At 40.0% G+C, this 22,959-nt stretch overlaps 2 protein-coding genes across 2 annotated transcripts; both read right to left on the bottom strand.

Annotated features, from left to right (window-relative positions):
* Positions 1–1,407: 1,407 nt before the first annotated feature.
* LOC148420024 (leucine-rich glioma-inactivated protein 1-like) lies at positions 1,408–8,344 on the bottom strand. The gene is made up of 8 exons (XM_088422260.1): positions 7,883–8,344; positions 7,731–7,802; positions 6,473–6,544; positions 6,277–6,348; positions 5,453–5,524; positions 3,807–3,976; positions 3,522–3,686; positions 1,408–2,698 (listed from the first exon to the last, which is right to left on the bottom strand). The coding sequence occupies exons 1-8, from the start codon at positions 8,110–8,112 to the stop codon at positions 1,881–1,883; spliced, it is 1,671 nt and encodes a 556-aa protein (XP_088278386.1). The 5' UTR covers positions 8,113–8,344; the 3' UTR covers positions 1,408–1,880.
* A 4,711-nt stretch (positions 8,345–13,055) lies between these two features.
* LOC148420023 (cone cGMP-specific 3',5'-cyclic phosphodiesterase subunit alpha'-like) lies at positions 13,056–22,233 on the bottom strand. The gene is made up of 21 exons (XM_088422258.1): positions 21,766–22,233; positions 21,405–21,557; positions 20,406–20,495; positions 20,181–20,321; positions 20,019–20,093; positions 19,772–19,836; positions 19,618–19,684; positions 19,490–19,537; positions 19,134–19,283; positions 18,924–19,067; positions 18,782–18,847; positions 18,554–18,700; positions 17,254–17,361; positions 17,072–17,181; positions 16,022–16,109; positions 15,850–15,950; positions 15,670–15,777; positions 15,508–15,571; positions 15,362–15,436; positions 13,739–13,822; positions 13,056–13,632 (listed from the first exon to the last, which is right to left on the bottom strand). The coding sequence occupies exons 1-21, from the start codon at positions 22,231–22,233 to the stop codon at positions 13,444–13,446; spliced, it is 2,541 nt and encodes an 846-aa protein (XP_088278384.1). The 3' UTR covers positions 13,056–13,443.
* Between the last annotated feature and the right edge of the window lie 726 nt (positions 22,234–22,959).

The raw sequence follows: 22,959 nt of genomic DNA, 5'->3' as shown, positions 1-22,959 counted from the left end.
TGTATACCCGTTATCACTGCCATTGACAGCTATAGATGTCAAAGATCAATTTTTACTGGGCTAACTTATTCATTGTGATTGATAACTATTTGAGTGTGAATGAATTAATCTTTCTACATTCATTATGTCAGTGCAGTGTGGGGGACTCATTTGCTTTCAAGACACACTAAAAAAATCCATAATAATGATGAATAACGACAAAAATTGCAATCATGCCGCAAGCTCACATGAGGCTAATCAGTGATTGAAGCTTTTATTGAAATAGCACAATGTATGTCAATGATGTCATCCTAACTGTGACGTTGTCAGAGCTGCTGCTACAATTTGGATTCTTTGCAACTAGACCAGGCAACTAACAAATTCTTGAGAGAAAAAAGAATAAGAAAAGAAAAGACTGTTATTACAGTACCGCTTTGTATACATGATAGACAAAAATGAATTAAACCTCAGCTTAAGGTTGTGAAAATAGTGTCAAGTCGAGTACTCTGAAAAACGCTATCATCAATATAGTTTAAAAATACAAACATTCATGATTAAAATGTACAAGGAGAAAAAGGCAGGTCACTTTTAAATATCAATCTAACTGCTGTTGCCCCTTACAAAAGCTTCATTTTTTTTTTTTTTATAAATTGGAATCAGAAAAATGTAAACATTTGTTTTTGTTTTTTTGGCAGATTGGTTTAAAAGTTCCACGTGAGCATTACTTTGTGCCGATAAATACATGAGCAAACAAATGTAATGCGTGTATGGCTGATGGTGAAAATCATGTTATAATGCACATTCTGGATTCGTGGGCGATGATGGACTGCATGGATGGTGTGATCATGCAGGAAGTCTGATTCTAGCTTGAGATGCATGCATTGAGGCCAACCTGGATCCTAGTAAAATATAACTTGGGGGGAAAAAGTATTGGGACGCACTCGGAAAATGCTAAATCCTAAAAAAAACAAACGTGTGTTCTATGTCGTGTCCTCCTGAGCATGTGTGCACGATTTCATATCAATTGATCAAATGTTGAAAAATGAATTGAATTGAAAACTGAAAAATGTTGGACTATATGTTTCCAAGTTATTTTCTTTGCAAAAGCCTCCAAGTCATTCAGCTTTACCGCCATTGTCAACCGACTCAAAAAAAAAAAAAAAAAAAAAAAAAAAAAAATATATATATATATATATATATATATATATATATATATATATATATATATATATATATATATATATAATAAATACTATATATATACCGGTACCGACAAATTTTCATGTTGAAGATGCAAAATTTGAGAAATTTAGAGGCATCTGTGGTGCTGATTTAAGTTTGAAGGCGCTCAAAAAAAAGTTAATCCAAAGAATGTTTTTTGATGTTATGTAAGATTCTTCAAAGTAGGCACCTTTTTGATGGCTTGGATTGATTTTCAGTTCACATTTTAATAGTTGTGTGTGTGTTTTTTTTTTTTTTTTTAATTCTTAAAGCGTTTGAGAACATTTACATTTGAAGGTGGTTCCAACCTTTTGACTGGTACACAGTGCAAGTGGATTTTTGAAAGACTGCTGGAGAATGCCAAAATAACCCTGATCTAATAGCCTCAAAGCAAAACTGCTGTATCCCTGTCTTACGTGTTTCAAGCATGACTTTTTGGAGAGGGAAGGTGGGGTTACTCTACTCGTAATAGACATGCCTAACAAATTCCGTATCGCGAACGGAATATACCTTCAGGGTTTGAATTTTTGAAAAGGAGCCTGAGCAAGCCATTTTTTTCCTGATCAGCATGTCCCAATACTTTTGCCCACTTTGAAAGGAGAACACATAGTATAATGCATGCCTTTCTCAAGATAGCATCAACTGTCATCTAGGCGTACATATACCCGTCTCGGTGGCGCTCAGTTGCTCAGGTCGATGACCAGATGCTCGTAAATCTGCGTTTTCCCTTTGAAACTGGAGGCCAGCAGGAACTGGCGGTTGTCGATTGAGACGGGCGAGAAGGCCCTCGGCGCTTGGATGTTGAGCTCCTGGAAGTGGACAAACTCTCCTTTCTTGGCATCCCAGCGGTACACCTGAGTGAAGGAGTAGTCGCTGCCCAGGATGGCGTACTGCCAGCTGCCCACGGCGAACGGCTGGAAGACCATGGAGCCGCGCGAGGGCATGGTCTGCAGTTCCCGAAAGAGGGCGCCGTCCCAGCGCATCACCTTGGAGTCGCCGATGAAGCGCGTCAGACAGAGGAAAAGGTCCGACTTGACCTGGAAATGCTTGACGGCGTAGACGTCCTCCATCTCGGGGATGTCTGTACGCCGCTCAAAGAGCTTGGTGCCTTTGTTCCACTGGTAAATAACGGGCCTCTGCGAGCTGCTAGAGAGGATGAGGTGAGGCTTGGAGGAGATCTCCATGTACTCCACGTCGGTGTCGCGGTACCACGGGTGCAGCGACTGATGCGAGTAAAAGCCGTTGCCGTTCCACTTGTAAATGGTGGTGGAGCCGGCTTTGGAGCTGTCGGCGATGGCGAAGAAGGACTCTCCGTCGATGCGGAAGGTCTCGACGTCGTTGGGCTTGCGGATCTTGAGGATGTCGATGCCTTGTAGCTTGATGAACTTGTTGGCCGAAGTATCTCGCTTGTAGATGTGCGAGCCGCCAAACAGCTGAGCCACGATGATGAAAAGCTGGTTGTCGATCACCAGAGGTTTGCAGATCACTGTGGAAGTGCCTGGGAGGAGACAATAATTGATCGGTTAGGCTCACAAGCTATTTGCCGCAGCCCTTCCGTCATCGTCTGCCATTTTTTGTCGAACCAAACCGTAATCATCATCCTTTTGGTTATTTCTTCTGTCACTTCACCACGAAGTGGGCATTTTACACATTTTTGCTTGTCTGTCGACAAATTGGCCACGCATCATCGACGGACCGGCAAAAATGCGCAACCCTACGTTTGCGACAAATACAATCACTTAGTTCGACTTTTTATTAGGTTTCTCGTCATTCGTCGGCCCAACGGAAGACGTAAGGATGGGCGGGTCAGACCGCAAAGGACAAATGTATTGATTGTCGGTACATGACTACTATCAACTCTGTAATGACAGTTATGTTTTGTAAATAGGGTATTTTCAGTCTTCACATCCTAGTCTTTAAATTTCTAGCAGTTATTACTCCATGGTTTTGTTTTTATGGTTTATCGTTCACAGTACTAAAAACTACTAAAACTCAGGGCACACAGTCTTTTATCTCTACAGTTTTCTTCAGGGGGACAGAACACTGGGTGAAACTCCACGAAATCCAGAACCAAATGTTCTTTATTGCACATTCGGAATTGATTTGCCTCTCAGTGATCGTGATCCATGTAAATGACACAAGTGGCCTGAGTAAACAGGACTGACATCATCATCTTACTATGTGAGTGTGTGTGGCAATTTTATTAGATGACGTTACTTCCCCGTTTGAATCTGCAGCGGTAGAGCAGACAGAAACATTTGTTCACTTGATTTCAAACGGAGTTCGACAGCCCTGAAAACACAATTTTCTTTCATACTTACTGTCGATATCATCGAAATTCCTGAAGACCATCTCCACATGATCCCACTCCATGAAGCTACACTTGCCAATGAAGGGCTGAGCAAAGACCACATACTGGTCTTCGCCAAAAGTGAAGGCCTCCACGGATATGGATTCAAACTTAAGGGACTGGTATGAAGCAAACTCTATGAGACACACAAAGGAATGAAATCAATTTTTAACCAAGATCAAAAATTGAAAGCGCCCACCCAACAAGCTAACTAACCAAGGTGCTAGGCAGAGCTAAAAAGTTTGCTCGCCAGCACCTGTGGTGATGCAGTCGAAGGACTGCGGCGCGAGGTCGTTGATCCTCTTGTCCTGCAGTGCCGACGGGCCTTTGCAGTAGATCTGATCCACCGTGGCGTTGGTGCTGTAGATCCACTCCACCAACCACTTTAGCTTACAGTTGCATGAGAACCGGTTCCCTCGTAAGTCTCTGGACAACGGGCGGCACGGTTCAAAAGTCAGAATTTCAGCTTAGGTTTAGGGTTAAACCCTCGAACCATTAATTACATCATTACATCAATCTGTACTAGGGGTGAACCCATACAACATTTTCACTTCTCATAGAATACAGACATTGCAGTCGAGAGTATTTTCTGATACCAGTCCGATACAATATTTGCTGGGCGTGCTACAAGAATTTTTGGTTGTATGGTATGAAGCAATGATTCAAATATATGAAAAAACAAAACAGGCAGCAATCATCATAAGAAAATTTGATACAAGTATTCAAAATATTTGGGTTACATAAATTCAGCCTTGTCTGCATAGCCTGTACTGTATATGAGTTCTAATGTCTAATTTCCTTCTTTTTTTGGATGCTAGCCAACCAATATCAGATATTAATATTGGACTAGGACACGCTTAGTCTATAATCCAAGACCCATTGATTGGCCGGCCAATTACGGCCCTTCCAATAATTGCAGATTTATTGTAGGGTTATATACCCTATCAATTCACAACAGTTGTATACAGTTGTGTACAAGTAACAATGCTGATATTTGCTGCACATACGTGTGTGCTTAGTTATATATCATGAGATTCGTCAATAGTCACATTCTGTGGACCTGCCATTCAAAACAAAGTCAATTTTAATTTCACAAGCGATTCAAGGAAGTTGTACAAGAATTGACCTGAGTTCCGCTACTTGACACAAAACTTAAAATACCCCGCCCATAAAAACAAACAAAAAAAAACAAATATAACGCAGTATAAATCAAGCATCAATATGTCATATATGATAAAAATTCCACTACTGGTAACAAACACATATGGCAAGGTTTAATGGGCCCCATTTAATAGATTGAGCCACACAATGCATTCTGGGAACTGAAAATAAACATTTTTTTTTAAGTTGGTTGTTAAAGATGACCCATGCTGTTCTCCGTGTATACAGAATAAGAAAAAAGAAGGTTGTTGAAACTCTGTGCATTGAAATGCATCGGGAGGAAACAGATGTTATTATATTCATTCCAATGAAAAAAAGAAAAAAAAAATCCTTTTCAGTTGTGTCTGTTCGTACGTGCTTTATTATTGACAATTTGACCTTTGAGCTTAGAAGATTTATTTGGATATCGGAAAAAGGTTCCAAAAATAAACGACGTTTGCCCTTCTACTGTACTCTCATTAAAACTGAGGCACTGGAGAAGAGTCACCAACACATTTGTATTCATTAATTCCAAATTCTCCCCCTCGTGCAATTTTAATGGTGTGAAATGTGCCAGCAGCCCACACACTTTTAGAGTGTCGGCCGGAGAGGCGTAATGATGTCGTCAACTAAATATAGAGGCCGCTGTACAAGAAACCCATTGTTCATCTTTGCATAGTTTGGCCCATTATGTAACTCATTATACAATTCGTTAGAATTGCAATTGTTAAAATAAATTGGAAAAAAAAAAGTGATACTTACACTTTTGTTAAGGCTTCCAGGCCCTTGAACAAATCTTTGGGGAGGGTCTCAAGATTATTGTAAGCCAGGCTTCTAGAGAGGGGAAAGAAAATATAAAAAAAATCACGCTGCGTCATCGAGTCAAACAGCACCTCCTCTTTTTTTTCTTCTTGTTTTAGGGCTAACGATAAACACGCGATATTGTGCAATGGGAGAAAGAACACCTCAGAGCAGATGTTTTCAGGCAGTTTCCTTGCTTGAGGGTGGTGAGGTTTGTGCATGTACAATGCAGGTAAGCTTGCAGTAATGCGGTGCTTTCTTGACTTATATGCTTTACTGTTCTATACTCATTATTGAAACATAACTAAATACTGTATTTAAAAAACAATTATGAAGAACTAAGGCAGACAGGGTGGAACATATTCTCCTCACAACACATTCTGCTGTACCTCAAGGCTCCATACTTGTCCCCATATGCTTTTCCTTACGTTTATTAATAATTTGGACTTATTTATGCATTTTTTTTATGTCTTTGCTAATGATGTTAGGTTTTATGGTTATTTTAGTCGTTATAATAATACAGACAACTTAATTCAGTCTGATTTAAACACAGTTTACCAGACTTTCAGGTCACAAACAGTTAGAAATAGCAGCCAAAAAATGTTTTTATTCAATCGATGCCAACCCAAAATATCTGGACTGGATAGAAATTTATTCAAGGCATAATTACTGTATTTCTCCTTTCATACTGCTTAGCATAATAATCGTGATGTTTATATTTTCTGGTACAGAAAGCATTTGGTGTATACTGTGTAATCCTGCATTTTGGAGGGTGTCATACTCACAAATGCACTAAGGTTTTCAGTCCTCGGAAAGCGTATGGCGATATGGAGTTGATCTGGTTGTTTTCGATGAACCTTTAGACGGAAAAAATATTCTTAGCTCAGTGAAGTCCTCATTAACTCGTGGATGGCAGTGAATGAGTTAAGAAGAAAATGTCGCATGTTAAAAACACATTGCAAAAATGTGTTGTCTACTTACAAATATTCCAGATGAGGGAGCCCGAGGAAAGCATCCTCGTCTATAGACTCCAGATTATTGGCTGTGAAGAGGCTGCACAGAGATTTTAAAATTCAGCATTCCACTAATTTAAAATGGCAAATCTTACAACAACAAAATTTAAGAATATGAGGCTTTGTTTGGAATTAAACAAATCACATTCAAACTGATGTGCCTCTGTTTAACCCCGAGTAAATTATAGTTCTTCTAGTAGTAGTAATTTTAATATGAAAAGTATGTTTGGATGGCACATACAATTGTATTCTGAAAAAAGACACAAAAAAACAAAACATAAAAATGTGCTGATTACTAACATTTTATTTCAGTTATTGCAGCTTCACTCTTTCACGAAATTGCATTTATGACCATTAACATTTTCTATGGCAGGTTTGCATCATTGTTTTTCTTCCCATCTTTCTTACGTCATACCAGTTGAAAAATAGCAATTTTATTAAACAAAAAACACCTTTGACCACAAAATATTGTTTTTATGTATGAGTGTGTGTGTTTTTAACCAAAAAAAAAATTAAAGAAGGAATGAACACAAAAAAAAAAACTTTAATGTCTACTTTTTTAATTTTGGTAACTGTGGGTATTGTTTGGGAACATAACCGTAGCAAAAAGCTAAGAAACACAGCTTGTCAATAATAATACTTGCAGACATATATTCTTAATCCTCTATTTAAAAAAATAGAGGCTTCCTCTCACACTCCGGAAACGTGCATGGGACATACTAAATTGGTGCTTGAATGGTTATTGTTCTCTGTGTGCCCTGCGATTGGCTGGCAACCAGTCCAGAGTGTCCCCCGCCTACTGCCCGAAGTCGACTGGGATGGGCATCAGCAAGCCTGCGACCCTTGTGAGGATATGCGGCTTTAGAAAATGGGTGGATGAAATATACTGCCCCCAGTGGCTAAGGCAGGCACAACAGAAGGAGCAGCTCCATGAATTGAAGCATGAAATGATGTGGGATTAGTTTACATTCTATTTAATTATGTTAAGAATGGCTGCGGTGATTACACTTCATTATCTTTTTGAAGACCCGTTTGAAACCTTTTTGGGGTTTTTTTTTTAAGGGGAAAGCATTTCTATTAATTTCAACTTGGAATGATTTCAGATCAATTTTATCGGTATCTGTGTATCAGAAAGCACTCCTAGCGCACAACATGGCGATAGTTTGCTGCAAAATAAGAAAGACAATACAGTGTAATGGGGAGAGAAGAATCGCAAGTTTGCTCACACGAGGTGCAGGGCGGGCGTGTGGATGAAGCTCTCCTTGGGGATCTCCGTGAATTCCGACTTGACGAAAGACCTGAGCAAGGGAATCGAACAGAAACACCGCAGTGAAGCAGAGGCGGGGCGGCATCGGGAAGAGGGCTGAGGCCGCCTTACAGCGAGATAACATCGGGCGGGAAGGCTCTGGGGACGAGGCCGGCGCTCTCGCACAGCGCGTTGTCTTTGGTGCAAGTGCAGGACGCGGGGCACCGCGGCTGCCTGGCCCGCCTGCAGTCCGCCGCCGGCGGCCCCGCGCACGCCAGCGCCAGCGCCAGCACGGCCATCCACGGGGATGCTCGGCGCCATCCTGAGGGAGCCATCCTCCTCCCGGGGCGTCCTCCGCGCATCAGCCGCTCTCCTCCGCCGCCGCCGCAGCCGCTCGTTTGTCCGTGGTGGGGATCGCGCCGACGGAAACGTGAAACGAGCTCAATAGAAGGCGAGCCACTCGCTCAGACGAGGGAGCGCGGTATGCACGGGCGCAGGTGGGGAAGCCCAGCGGGAGCAGACGGAGCTCGCATCTCCATCCGAGTGAAAACCACGCCTTATGGTTTGGGGGAGCGCGAGAGGTGGGGGGAGGAAGAGAAAAGAGGAGGAGGAGGTGTGAGCTCTGTGGTGAATCAGCTGGAGAAAATGCATGTCATTTCCATTAGTGGGTGGATCCATCTGGATATTTATATCATTGATTCTGGTATCGGTGTAAAAATAATGCTCATTCCGCTGGTAGAATATTGATCCTGTTATGGATGACAATCTCGATATGCTACTGATGTGAAAATGCAGCTCATTTCCGCTGGCTTGGCGTTTGCATTTACCTGGATTTTCGTATTGTAGGTACTATTTGATATCGGTGAAGAAATGCCCGTCAACCTGCTTGTGGTTTATCGATACGGATCTCGACAACGTTGATTTCACAGAGATTTTAATATACTGCAAAAAAAAAGAAAATTCTTATCTTTCCATTGGTGAGGTATCGATCCTGTTGTGGATAACAACTTTGATATGATACTGAAAACACATGTCCTTTCCACTGCCGTTTGCATCCAGACAGATATTTATATTGTTGATACTGTTTGATGTCACTGTAAAATATTTATCAGTCAGCTGGTGGGGTATGGATCCTGATGTGGACTACAACCTCGATATGATACTGATGTGAAAATGCAGGTCAATTCCACTGGCGTTTGCGTCCCCCCCAGATATTCGTATTGTTGATACTATTTGATATCAGTGTGAAAATGCTTGTCAATCTGCTTTTGGTATATCGATACAGATCTTGATACTGTTGATATCACACGGATGTGAATATATTTGTTGTATCCATTGAGTAGATCAATACAAATATTCCTGGTTTTTAATAGTGTTTAATATCAGTGTGGCAATCCTTATCTTTCCATTGGTGGGGTATTGATCCTGCTATGGATAACAACCTTGATATGATACTGACATAAAAATACATGCCATTTCCACTGGCGCGTGAATCCATCTGGATGTTCATATTGTTGATACCAAATACTATGTTAACCTTAATTATGATACTGATTTGAACATTTACTTCATTTCCACTGGTGGGTGTATTGATCCCGATATTCAAGTCATGAATATTTTTTGATATCATTGTAAAAATGCTTGTGATTTCTTTGGTGGGGACTTGAAACTGTTGGCAACGACAACGTTGATATTGTTTGATACTGATGTGAAAATGCATGTAATATTGCTGGTTTGGTATTGATCCCATTGTTGATAACAATATTGATTATTGTTTAACACCGGCCTGAAACTGCAGGCCATTACCACTGGTACGAGATCGATATGATCTAAATGTTGAGATCAATGACACTGTTTGATACTGTTTTAAGAATGCATGTTATTTCCATGACTGTGGAATTGATCCGGTCGACGATAACAACCATGATACTGTATTGACAGATACAGATATGAAAATGATTGATATTTTCACCGGGTTATCGATTGAACAACCTAACATATTTTTTTTATTGCTTCTAAAACACATTAGTTAAAATAATATGCGCTGAATGTGTTCGCGTTGGTTTGCTTTTGAATTGTAGTATCAGAATGATACAACATTTTCACATCCATCCAGAAGAGAAAGTATGATCTACAATTGGGTTGTATATATTGCCGTAACGTAAGTCACTTTAAAAAATATCAGCAGTGGTATCTGTGATACTGGCCCTGTGTACTGTACATAGTAGATGTAAGCGTGCAGGAAATCCCCATCAAAATCAATAGCAGGCATATGGTCACTGTATTTGTCAGTCAAAAAGTATTTTCTACCCATTTGCAATCATGTTTACCACATTTGCCGCTTGATTTTTCATGCACGGTTTCTATGACGACTAATGGACTGGGGACCTGACCGCCCCCTGTGTTAGTGGGGGTGTGGGGAATACCCCCTGTCAAAGTGACAGCTGGCGTAATTACGCAGCACTCAAACAAAGAGACTTTGACGTCATCTACCATGGCACCGATCAATGGATATTTATGTATTTGTGGTCAAAATATTAGGTATAGCAAGCCAAACAAATTGAATTTGGTGTTGTGCACAATTACTTTGGTATCATGTTATAGTTTCTGTTAGTGTTGAAGGAAATTGTTGAATTGTTGAAATGTTGTAATTACCATAATATTCATGCTAATTTCAGTTAGCTTATCAATGACGTTTTCCATTTTAGCATCAAGCTTAATGAGTTTTAGATTAAATGAAATGGTTTGTTGGAACGTGTTGCTGTTTAAAATATAACATGTTTCATTTTTTTAGTTCGTTAATAATTCTATTGTCAAATTCACCTTGGAATACTTTCAGAAATGTGTTTTTGTTGTTCTTTTAAACATATGACCTTGGAGAACAGGCTTTGCGTTTGCCGTGTAAAGTGTAGTTGCGCACCCGTGGCACCAGGTGGTGCAATAGCACTGATATTGGCAAAGCCTGCATGAATTAATAATGTTTAACTTGGTCAACATTTTTTTCTAAATCACATTAATAATCAACGTGAGTTTGAAAAAAAATCTGCAAACTGTTTTTTACTTTTTTTATTCATAATAAAATCAAGTTAAAATGGTGCACCTGTGTTATTGTTACAGATCAATTTACATTTATGATATTTATTAAGAAAAAATCAGCATCAAACAGTTGATCAAAAATATTCCTAGTGCAAACAATGATTAATACATCTTTTTCAGGCACTTTGATGCACTTATTTTTTTCTGTTTCAGACTAACCTGTAAAAACCTTTAAAAAAAAAATAAACATATTTGTCAAAAGTTGATTTCTTTTGCTTTTTTTTGTTCATGTGAAAAAGGATACATTTTTAGGTATAGATATCAATTTTTCATTGATATGATTCATCTATAATCCACGGCGAGTCGGGGCGCAAAAAGTTTCCTCAGGAGCTGTGCAAAACAATAATTGAAGCACTGGAGTACATGAAGGATATATATATATATATATATATATATATATATATATATATATATATATATATATATATATATATATATATATATATTACACATACATAGCCCTAGTCGAAATAAAATCATACATAAATGGAAAAAGAGAGTCAATACATTTTACGATTAATTCGAACAAAACGATAAATCAGTCAAAAGTAGTCGTCTTCCTGGAATGCCATTCTGAATATATGCTCTAATGGATACAAAACCAGCCCCCTAATTGCCGCTTCCCCCATCTGCAGTTAAGTAAACAAACCCCCGTGGGCTGTGTCCTATCCAAGGCAATGCGGCATTAAATAGCTCCCTCCAACAAGCTGCCTCCCGAGCTTCCCCTAATGAGATTACAGCATTTCATATCCGGTGTCTGTTTATCATGATAATACAATTTAGGCATGGGCAGTCAAGCTTTTTTTTCTTCTTTTCGACGAGCACTCAGGGGACACTTTTAGGCCACTAAAGCTATGAGAACGCATGGTTGGGGGGGGGGCTATTCCCAGAAGGCGAGTAACAGTAATGGACAAACGGAATTTTTCATGAGCTAAGACGGAGAACACTAGACATGATTGTGGTGCGACAAGAAGACGGGTCGTGACAGTGCATGGAAATAAGACAATGCAACGCACTGTCCACTCACGTTATTGGCACGCTGTGGTCTTACAGTTGTTCATATGGCTCTCGGAGTTTGGAGATCACTATCCAAAGAAAAATATACTCCTGTTTACATCATCAAAAATGTCATCTGTTGAAATGTTCTGTTTCTTTATATAATTGTCAGAAGTGTTCTTTGGCATTCAACTGTGGCTTGTATGGAGAGAGATTAGTGTCGTTACAGAAACAAAAAGGGATTTGAAACAAAAAAATGCAAATACTGTACACAAAAAATGATTTGCTAACAAAATGAATGTATTTTGCAGTAAAAAAAAAAAACACTCCAAACCGGATCAATATTTCTAATTAATTTAAAAATAAGTATATAATTCAAGAAAATCAGAATTTAACTGAGTTTTTTAAAATAATAAAGACGTAAACTTCCCTCTATAGTAGATATAAATAGATTTTTATGCTAAAACAGCGACTATGATGTACAATGTGCTTCCTAAATATAGTATGTAAATATATATAATATATATATATATATGTATATATATATATATATATATATATATATAATGTATGTATGTATGTGTGTGTGTGTGTGTGTGTGTGTGTGTGTGTGTATGCTCCCTACATCTTTCCAAATCCATCTGAGACCCACCATATTAATACATGTGCAATGTTGTGTCGGGGAGACACAGTCAAGTGAAATCCATCCCACAGATCACAGGTGTCGAACTCCAGTCCTCGAGGGCCGGTATCCTACATGTTTTTCAAATCTTTTCCCTCAAAAACACCTGATTCAAATGATTGGGATCATTTTAAAGCTCTTGCAGAGCCTGCTAATGAGCTAATCATTTGAATCAGGTGTGTTGGGGAAAGAAAACTGGAAAACATGCAGGATGAAGGCCCTCAAGGACTGGAGTTCGACACCTATGCCACAAATGAACCATCATTGGAAGGACCAGGATGTCCTCTACCGAGGACACTAGGACTTGGCTTGCTTCAATATGTCAAATATAAAGACCAAAAACAAATGTCCACCACATTGGACACTGATTAATAGGCCGGGTCTCAGGTGGATATCATGACAGACACAACACCGGCATGCTTTTCCAAAAATAGACTTTATTTACATATTTGACTGTCTATACAAGCTATTGGACATAAAATACTACAACATGTGAAAGGATCAAATCACTCGTCTCCTTTGTGTATTTCCGGCCTCGCTTGTTGCCCCATGTGCTCCGCAAAATTCTAAGCAGGACTATATTACTGACTATATGTAGTAAGTAGGGGGGGGACTTAAAAAGAAAAAAGAAAAGCCTTGGGTCTCCAATGGGCTTATAAGCAAATCCAATAGAGTCAAATCTCCTTATGCCGTTCGTCGGCTTATAAGAGTAGCAGAAGACATTTTGAAAAACTAACTACCTGACGTATAGTACAGTATGAATCGTAACAACCTAAAAATTTCGTTTTATCGATGTACATATTTCTGTTGGTATTTGGCATGGCATCGGTTTGATATTGAAATACCGATTTGGGGGTATTTGCAGCCCCGGTTTGTCCAAGATGTGATTTTTCACGAGCGGATCTCAAAAATGTCAGTTTTAGCAGATGACGCACGTCTTTGACTTGCCGCCAGCGTCGCCCTGATCGCCACCTTCCAGTTTTTTCTTCTCATCTTCGATGGCTTTCATTTTAGCCTCGTGCACGTCGGCGAGCGCTTTCCACTCTCCCCGGTTGTTGTTCAGACCCGTGAACATGGGCGAGATCTCCGTGTGGAAGCGGGAAAACTCCTGCAGGATTTAAAAAAAAAAAACGCAAGCGCAAAAAAAGTTAGCGTGATTTTGTCCTTATTGCACAAAACAGGAAAAAAAAAAAAGTTTAGCCAAACGTCATCACCTTGTACACAAAAGAGCAGACAAAATCGATGAAGCCGCATTGCATCTTGGGTAGCTCGTCTGCGTGATTTCTGTCCATCATTGGCTAAAACGGGACACGAGAAAGGGTTACAAGTTGAAAAATGGAACCATACTTTCTTTTCATTGCTGGCAGAAGAAGGGAAAAAAATACGATCCTGGTATTTATTTAATTATGTAATTATTATAGAATAATTGTTGACGCTAAATGAGCTGATTAGCTTAAGAAGAAGAGACAAGAAAATAAATTGCCTGCTACTCTGATACCAAGTATTGTATTGACTGATATCTGGCCGAGTTTCAAAGCATTTTTACTTAAGATTGCAGTCGATTCGAAAATCAGCCACACTCTCGGAGTAGTATTACAATCACAGACTAGAAATTACAAATGACAAGTTTTTGGTTTTGAGAACGGTTTTGATTTCTTTCTTTTTTTCTTTTTTTTTTAAAGGAAAATGCTATATACATTGGAATAGGGTAAAAAAAATCTCATTTTTTGGGTGGGACTGGGAATTTTGTGAATCAAAAGTATAAGTGGTATCAGCACTTGTTACAGTATTTGTGAGTACTCAAAAGTTTAGTACTCATACTGGTATCAGTCAAAAAAAAGTGACAACAAAAGTCATGATATTACCATCGGTATTAGGGAAGGGTGAGTACTGATACCAAGTATTGAATCGGGCCGATAGCTGACCTTATTTCAAAGTATGCGCTTGATACTAGAGTACTAGTATCAGCTGCTCTCTTAGCACACTTTTACGATCACAAACTAAAAAATATTAATTACGAGAATAAAAGAATTGCCATTAATTTTACAACATTTGAAGTGGGGATTTTGTGTATCAGTAGAATATCTGGTATCAGTAACTATTAAACGATGAAAAGCTGTACTGGTGTCAGTCTAGGTGATACACTGATACCAAACATCCCAATTACATTTCATTGTGGTGTATCAATAGCATTGATACACGGTCCACTAGTATGAAATATTGATACCATGTATGGTATCACTATCAGTTTTGTATAAGGATGGACGAGTATCTCTACCGATCAATACCTAGCCTTTCAAGGTACACTCAACGGCAACCGATGCTATTATCGGCCGCTCTGTTGATGATCACGCACCAAAAATGACAAATTAGAGGAGTGTTATCAAACTCAAGGCCCGGGGGCCAAATGCGACCCAGCACATCATTTTATGTGACCCGCGAAATGCTAATTATGACGTCAAGGTTTTGACGAAAATATCAAATTATTCTTCAACTCGGGGGGGAACAACAAGCATTTTTTGTTACCAATTTCTCTTTGGAACAGTTTTTACCCGCCTCTGGTCTCTAAACTAGGTAAATATGTGGGGAAAAGAAATCATATAATGCCAAGCTCCATGTGATCCATAACAGGACATAAATGTGTTACTAATTATGGAAGAGATGAGGCTGGTTAGACCTAGTGTTAGTATTTTCACAGGCTGTCAGATCTGACAGAGGGGGGGGCCACGCCGGTGAGGGTGTGGTCACAGTCATGGTCAATCAAAGCGGTTTGAATGCGGTGTATGATTGGCTATATAAGTGGAACGTAAGGCCAATTCTGATTGAAAAGGGCTTACAATGGGCTGCTGTTCCAGTACGGTCCTTTCCAAGTCGCCCTGCTCCCAGAATTCTGCCGCCACCATCAGAGCCACCTGATAATTAGAAGCAAGACGGCGTTTTGATATTTGCAGATTTTGATTTAGGAACGAGCACGCAAACTCACCTTACTCTGAACCTCCCACGGCTTCGTAATGGCCGACAGATCGCATGCTGTCATCATCATTGCCCTAAGAGAGGAAAAAAAAAAAAAAGACAACAAGGCCATGATGATTTCATCTCTGATTATTTGTCCAAAAAAATCAGGGGAGCTGCGTTTTAAATTTACATGATGATCTCCTTCCTGGTGGGGTTGTTGGAGACGTAGCTGACTTTATCTTTCTCGTCCGGGATCCCCTCCATTGCATCAACGATCTTCTGGAACATTGTTCTCTTCCTGGAGGCCACGAAAACAAGATTCCAGAATCGATCGCGAAAACCATAACGACTAAGCCGACCTTTAACGTACTTGAAATAAAGCGCCAGGTCCGTGGCGATGATGCAAACTTCAAACAGATGCTGCACCGTCTCAAACTGACGTTTTTGCATGTTTTGGAAGATATTCAAGTTCTGGAATAGGGAATGTGGTTAGTTTGCATTTTTTTTGCCACCCTCCCCCAATTCCATTAGCAAGGGCCCACCTCGTCCTCCATGAGCGTTTTGCTGTACTCCAGGTGGTGTCGCTCCATCACGGAGCTGCTGTGAAGCTTGGCTAGTGGTGATGCGCTCCTAATAAAAGAACATCATCCGAAATGTTACACCAACCTTTAACGCCGGTTAGTACTAACGATACCAAATTTTTGAGTAGGTCGCACCACACTGGATTTGGTCGCACACTTTTTCGGTGAAATATTTGCACATGTATAGTGGTTTCAATTCACATATCGTCATTTCACATGACATATAGAGTGACTTAAGTTATGATACTTGCAAAATATTTGACGAGAACAAGAACCGTCTGCAACAAGTATTGGTTGGCAAAACCCCTTTTTTCCATGAGGTACATGAAAAAGAAAGAAAAGAGAAACCTTTTTGCCCCCCCCCCCCCCCCCCCCCCCCCCCCCCCCCCCCCCCCGGTCGATGCACTGACTATAAATAAGATTATTATTGATGAAAATTGTTTTTTGCATTAACAACAGAAAAACACAATACAAATCAACTTTCAACAACTGTTAATTATTTTGATCGCGTTTATAGGGGTTACAGCTTAGTCTAAAACGGAAAAAAAGAAGCCAGTGCACCAAAGTGCCTGAAACTAAAAGAAAATGATGAAAATGATTACTTTATTGCAATTACATTCCACATGACAAAAACAAAGCCTTTTTCCTGGCATCACCTCACGCCCCTCCAGGAGGGCCCGCCCCATTATTTGAGAAGCACCCCATTAAAACAAACCACCAGAATGGAAGACAGAAGCCTAATTACTTAATTCAATATTGTGTACTTAAGTGACTAGATGGACCATAATATTGTATGTAATTATGGTCAAATATCAAAGTAATTTCACGTCCATCATTCTTCTTGTTATAAGTCAGCTTTTATAGATTTTCTACGAAAATGGTATTGTTGAAATTTGCAGTTAATGTTATTGCATTGACATTTTCTGTCAAGTTTGAAACGTCTGATTGTGTTTGAATGCACCTCATGCATCGTTGGTGTTGGCTTAGTGACATTCCTTCCTATCTCCTTACTTTGTCTGGTAGAGGTTGTTGGTCCCCCTGTGGTCAATGTCATGGCAGAATCCTGCAGCCACCATGGCGAAGGCCTCGAGATCCGAGTAGTACTTCTTCAGCTTGCCTGTCTGTTTCGGGAGAAAGCAAGGCGGGGTTTTTACATAAGCAAAACGGCGGCTCGCCACTTGCGTTCTGCTTACAAGCAGGAGGGTGAACATGGTTTGGCCCACGTTGAAGCCGTGCCTCCAGTTGTGGTAGGTGATGTCGCGATAACCTCTGCGAACGGTGTACATCCATCGTGTCAGGGTCTGGGCAAAGAAAGTAACGTGCAGTACCAGTCAGAAGTTTGGAAACGGCTTCAAATTCTACGGTGTAAAAAAAAAAATCAAGCTATTAACACTTAATGGCCAGCTGTTAAATACCTTTTAAAGACATTTTTTTCCATTGGCTGTTGGCTGAAAATCACTAGTGTTCAAGGCCATGTGATGTTAGTCATATGATGTTCATAAGCTGAGCTGTGATTGGTCGTTAAGCCTCTAGCATATGTGAAGTCATTTTCAGTCAATAGAAAGTGGCAAAATGAGTTTTTAATTGTGTTTGTTATACATTAAAAAAATACTTCAGTCATCAAATAAACTCCTTCAATCCCAAACGTTTTTATGTTTGTTTGTTTTTCCTGGGCATTGAGAATAAGTTCTACAAATAACTTTTTCTTAGTACTAAAATAATTATGCTCTAAAAGAAGTAGTTTAATTATTAAAAATATCAATCACTTTAGGTAAGTACTAAAATAATTGATTACTTTCGTTAAGTAGTAAAGTAATTGTTTCCATACTAAAATAATTCATAATGTATAATGTAAATAGATGACTTAAAATAGATAAAAATGTAATTTGATTGCTAAAGTACCAAAATAAATAATCATTACACTGTACATTAATCTATATCCACTACTTCATGGCCTAAAGTAATTGATTAACGTAAGCAAGTAGTAACAGTACTTTTTACTTAATGTGGTATTTATTAATCAAAATACTTGATTACTTTGGTTCTTATTACCTAAAGTGACTGATTACTTCAGTGCTTAATTCATTTAGCACCAGTCATGTTCAAACACTGCTTTAGCCATCACTAAGGTAAAAAAAAAAAAATAAGTAGCTTATATTGAATGGCTTGATTCTTAAAAAATGTAAAAATATGTCTGGGTTTGAATTGATTAAAGCGTTTAAACCGGTGTTTGTAAATGTTCCTACTCCAAAGTTGCAGTTGTGTTAAGGTTCTGAATTACCGTAAAATCAATTAAACTTTCACTAGCCTGTTTAAAGTGTTCTACATCATTTGTTGGTATGGTATGATATGGTTTCGTTCAACATTTTTGTTCAAATATATATAAAATCTATATACATGAAATTATTTTTTGTTTTGTTTTGTTTATTTTATCAGTCGTTTCGACAGCAAAATTCAACTAGAAGCGACAGATAAGACGAGGCAGGCCGTTACCTCAGCCGGGACTTTAAACTTCTCCACTACCCCCAGCTCGAAGAAGCAGCGGATGCCGCACTTGATGAGCTCAAATTCGGACAGCGGGAAGTCACTGAAGCTGAACTCGTGCAGATCCACCGTCTTGGATTCGGGAATGTTGGCTCTCTGGGTGAGCGCGACACATTTTAGAATCACCAAAACATGTTATGTATGCTTGTAAAATCATGGACATGTTGGGGGCCCCACCAATAGTTTGTACATCTCCTTCTGGTCACAGTCCTCAGGCGTCGAGCCAAACTTTTCGATGGTGTTCTAAGGAGGTCAAGAAGGTTTGGCATTTTTTCCTTCTATCAGTTGACAGCTCGTGGCTAAATGTTGGGAGTCTTACCAAAATACTCTGCACGTCATTCGGCGTAGCCTTTGTTTGATACATGAGCATTTCCTGCGCCACATCCTTACTCCACTCAGTCCGGTTAAGCTTGTCGTACGTGTCGCTATTCAAGGTGGACCAGCCCAGGAACTGGGTCAGAGCCTAGACGGACACATTTATGCAATTAAAATGGATTGCTTTTGAAATAATTCCAGCGTTTTGACAGACCTCTGTAATTTGCTCGTCATTCTCGTCAAACGGCTTGCCGTCTCTCCTGTTGAAAAAAGTGGCCACGCCCACGATCTCTTCCTTTTTGTTGACGATCGGAAGTGAGAGGACGTTCTTGATTGTCCAGCCGCTCTCATCAACCGCTTCTTTCTGTAAATTCAAATCCACAGGTACTTTTGTAAAACAATCCCAAATAAGAGTCAACAAACTTAAGTTTAGGGACGTAGCATTAGTTAATAAGGTATTAGAAAATACATTTGCCAACCAATTGTTGGGTAGGCCAGATAGGAAGCACCCCCAACCCCCCAAAACCTCACGTGGCCTCTTCGCTAATCCAGCATGAAATGTTGTCTCACCTGAAACGTGAAATAGTCATCCCCCGCGGCATTCATCATGTTGCAAATCTAGAAAATACATAAAAAGAGTAGATTAATAAAAGTCTTTCAAAATGTCCTCTCTAATGAAGCAAATTAGTGGAGCTTACAAATCCATTCTCAGCCACGTAGGTGGGCAGTCCGCTGACCAGTGCCCAGTGGTCCGCAGGGGGGCCGCTGTTAGGTCACATAGCAGATTTATTCGAACAAAAAAAGACAATTGTGATTTATTTTCTATTTTTGGAGAGTGTCCAATGTACTTACGGAATAACTTTAATTTCCTCTTTGTCTTCCAGCAGGTAGTCAATGATCTTGTAGAAATTGATTTCCTTTATGGTTGGAAAAGAAGCAAATTTTATCAATACATGTAATGACCTGTTATGGTAAGATACAGTATTTATGTAATAAAACCCAGAAAAAAAAATCCTTATAAGTGATATTCTGGGGCAACACTGTATAATTGGAGAAAGAACCTGCTGCAGTAAATTTCCATTTTGCTGAATAAACTCACTCTGCCATCCGGTGTCTTGGGACCCTTGTAGGGCTCCTGTTCCCCGAGTTTGATGGCCCACTCATCAAAGAATTCCTGGAGGCAAGAAAAAAAAATGCTGCATCATGAAAAAAGTCAATCAAGAAAAAACAACTCTCCATGAGTAAAATCTCCATCACTCACTTTCTCTTTGGTCATGTCCAGGAGCCCCACCGAGTACCTCTCGCACTTGATGTAAGTCCTGACCGTGTAGAGGGCTTTGTGAAACTGCCTCTCGATGTCCGTCAGCTCCTCAAACACTTTGCTGGCCGACCACAGCAGCACCTATGGTGAGTTGGTGTGCATACCGTTTTAAAAATTATTTTTTTATGCTTTGATTTCTGGTGGCGAGTGCTTTCGTTGGTGTACCTGGCTTCTCCTGGATTCCACATCCCACATGTATGCGGTGTGCGCTTGGAGGGCGACCACAGACAAAAAGTTGACATATTTATTGAAGAGCTGTTAAAAAAAAAAGAAAAAAAGATCTGTTTTTTTCATCATAGAATATGAATCTTTGTCCCCTTTAGTTTTTGCACTACAAATATAAGAGCAAATGAAGCAACATGAAGTCTTGAACCATGTGTAAACAAATTAGTTGGAAAGATTGGTCCTTCACGAAGCTTCATTTCACCATCAATAAGTAATGAATGATCCATACACAATCAAGTGAGGGAGTGACTGGATCAAGATGCCTTGCAAACAGTTTGAAAATAAAGCTTTTTTATGGAACCAGTTGGATGGAAAGTTTCAAGGCTTCATGAGGCTTCATCTGCCCATCACTAGAAAATATTTCCAATTAAAGCTTAGTTCCCACACCATCTAGCACTCAAAAGTGTCCCCAATGGCATGACAAAATTTTCCATTTTTTCTTTTCTTTTCTTTATTTTTCCCCTGCTTTTTCGTCATCTCTCTCTAACCGTATGCGCAAGTCGGCAAAAAGGCATTCCAAACAGCAGACAGTGGGCGGGGTGTAGTTTTGAGGCGTAAGTATAGCTAACTAGCTAGCTAGTCTATACTGCCCGTCACATTTGACCCGCGTTCTAGTCTTCAGCAGTTATTTTTAAATACTTTAAGTAAAGTATTATGTAAAGTATGTAAAGGGGGGCTGTGATGGATTTACTGAATTTCCATTCTTTATAATGGGGAAATATGATCACAAAACAAATAAAATTTGCAGCTCACGGCACCACTATATAATAATTTCTTCATTCACATTATAGGATCTTTAACTTGTCACTTGGCATGGAACTTGAAGGTTGAAGGCTTGATTTACTAATTTGCACGTCTGCTAAAAAGTCATATTTTTGGATGCAGCGTTGATTTCGAATCTCCTTTCCTGTACCCGGCCATTGTGTGCAATGCACTCACCTCCTGATCACTCTTTGAAAAGGCGTCGGCACCTTGCTTGTTGAGCACCATGACGACGCCGATGGGCTCCTTTCCGTTCAAGATGGGAGCGGTCATTAAACATTTGGTGGTGTATTTGGTCTGCTTGTCCACAAAGTCGCTAAAATGAGAGTCCTGGAAGTCCAAATACACACAAAAAAAGATTCTAACACTCATTAGATCACATATTGTAATAACTAAAGGTAATTTAGTTACTTTTCACCGGTATGCTGATACCAGGTAATCGATACTACTACTTTTGATACAAAAAAAGTATTAAATGACTGGCAAATTGTTTTCATGAAAGACCTTTCATTGAGTTGCTTGTTTCAGACGGGCTCACCTTTTTCACGTCAGCAATATTCTGCGGCTTCTTGGAGTGCGCCGTCCACCCGACGATCCCCATATCGATAGGGAACACGATTTCCACGTTGGGGTTGACCAGGTTTTTGTCAAAAGCGGAATTGTGCGTGACGTCAAAAAGGACCGTGGACAGCTCGGGCGTCCCGTTGCGCGACCGGTAGCCAAAGTAGCTGCAGCGGTCCGCCTGAACCAGCAGCGCGATCCTCTGCAGAACTTTGTGCAGGGCCTTTTCCATCGGGCCGCTGCCTTGCAGCTCCTTGACCAGCTCGAACACGAACTGGGCCTCCTGGATGGTGGTGGCCTCGTTGTACGAAGATGGCTCTTGGACCTGCACCTTGTTGTCGAAGGCGGTGGCGATAACATCCGCTTTGACCTTTTTGTCATAGTACTCCTTGGCAAACTGGGGGTTGTTGTCCAGGAATTTCTCCACAGTGTCCTTGTCTCCCATCTTTTTAACCCTTAAAATCCAAAGATGCTCCTGGAAGTGCAGTGAACGCGACGGTACGACTCCCCTATTGGGTCTTCACGTTACCCGGGTCCAGCTTTCTCAAACCCCGCCTCCCGGGGGAACAGACGGTAACCAGTGGCTTACTGGTTAAGGGGATCCCGCTTATGACTGTGACGCAAGCGTCATAAAGCCCATGAGCTTTCTTAACGTGCAAATCCATCCACTTGACATTTGACTGGGAGTCAATCCCACGGATAACCATAGCTGAGTTATGGCAACAACAGAATGAACGTCAGTGACTGCCTGCGCATTTGGTGTCTGGGGGGGATTCAGTGGGGACTTAATCCTCAACAACTATTACCTCGCAATTTTAGAAACCATCAAATGACACCGACATGCAATATTACAGAACATAGCTTTTTGATGTACATCATACAACATAAGTCATAATTCAATAAGTTACAGTATTTATAATCGAGGAAAGGAAATTAATAAGACAGTTAAAATGTAAACAAGCATCTACCATTCAAATGTAAACATAAAAGGAGACAGACTGTCTTTGTTCTCAGCCAGTTTTGTTGCGAAAAGATCAGTACGAACGGCAACTGAAAGGCTTTCAGCATTATAGTGAGCAATTTGCTAAAATGCATTTGAAAGGTAATCCAACTGCTCTCACCAATTTTACATATTTTCACATAATCGATTTTAAAAATGACAATTTAATTC

Source organism: Hippichthys cyanospilos, chromosome 8 (assembly GCF_059441005.1).
Source record: "Hippichthys cyanospilos isolate Australia breed blue-spotted pipefish chromosome 8, RoL_Hcya_1.0, whole genome shotgun sequence".
NCBI lineage: Eukaryota > Metazoa > Chordata > Actinopteri > Syngnathiformes > Syngnathidae > Hippichthys > Hippichthys cyanospilos.
The sequence above is the reverse complement of the archived record's forward strand: the minus strand, read 5'-3'. Positions and strand labels throughout refer to the sequence as shown.

Coding starts and splice junctions, on each gene's coding strand:
- LOC148420024 (XM_088422260.1), bottom strand. CDS start 8,112: ATGCGCGGAGGACGCCCCGGGAGGAGGATGGCTCCCTCAGGATGGCGC. Junction 7,803..7,882: donor CCGCCCGATGTTATCTCGCT/GTAAGGCGGCCT, acceptor TCCCTTGCTCAG/GTCTTTCGTCAAGTCGGAAT. Junction 3,687..3,806: donor CTTCGACTGCATCACCACAG/GTGCTGGCGAGC, acceptor TGTGTCTCATAG/AGTTTGCTTCATACCAGTCC.
- LOC148420023 (XM_088422258.1), bottom strand. CDS start 22,233: ATGGGAGACAAGGACACTGTGGAGAAATTCCTGGACAACAACCCCCAG. Junction 19,837..20,018: donor CCAAGACACCGGATGGCAGA/GTGAGTTTATTC, acceptor CCAACCATAAAG/GAAATCAATTTCTACAAGAT. Junction 17,182..17,253: donor CCATGTTCACCCTCCTGCTT/GTAAGCAGAACG, acceptor CTCCCGAAACAG/ACAGGCAAGCTGAAGAAGTA.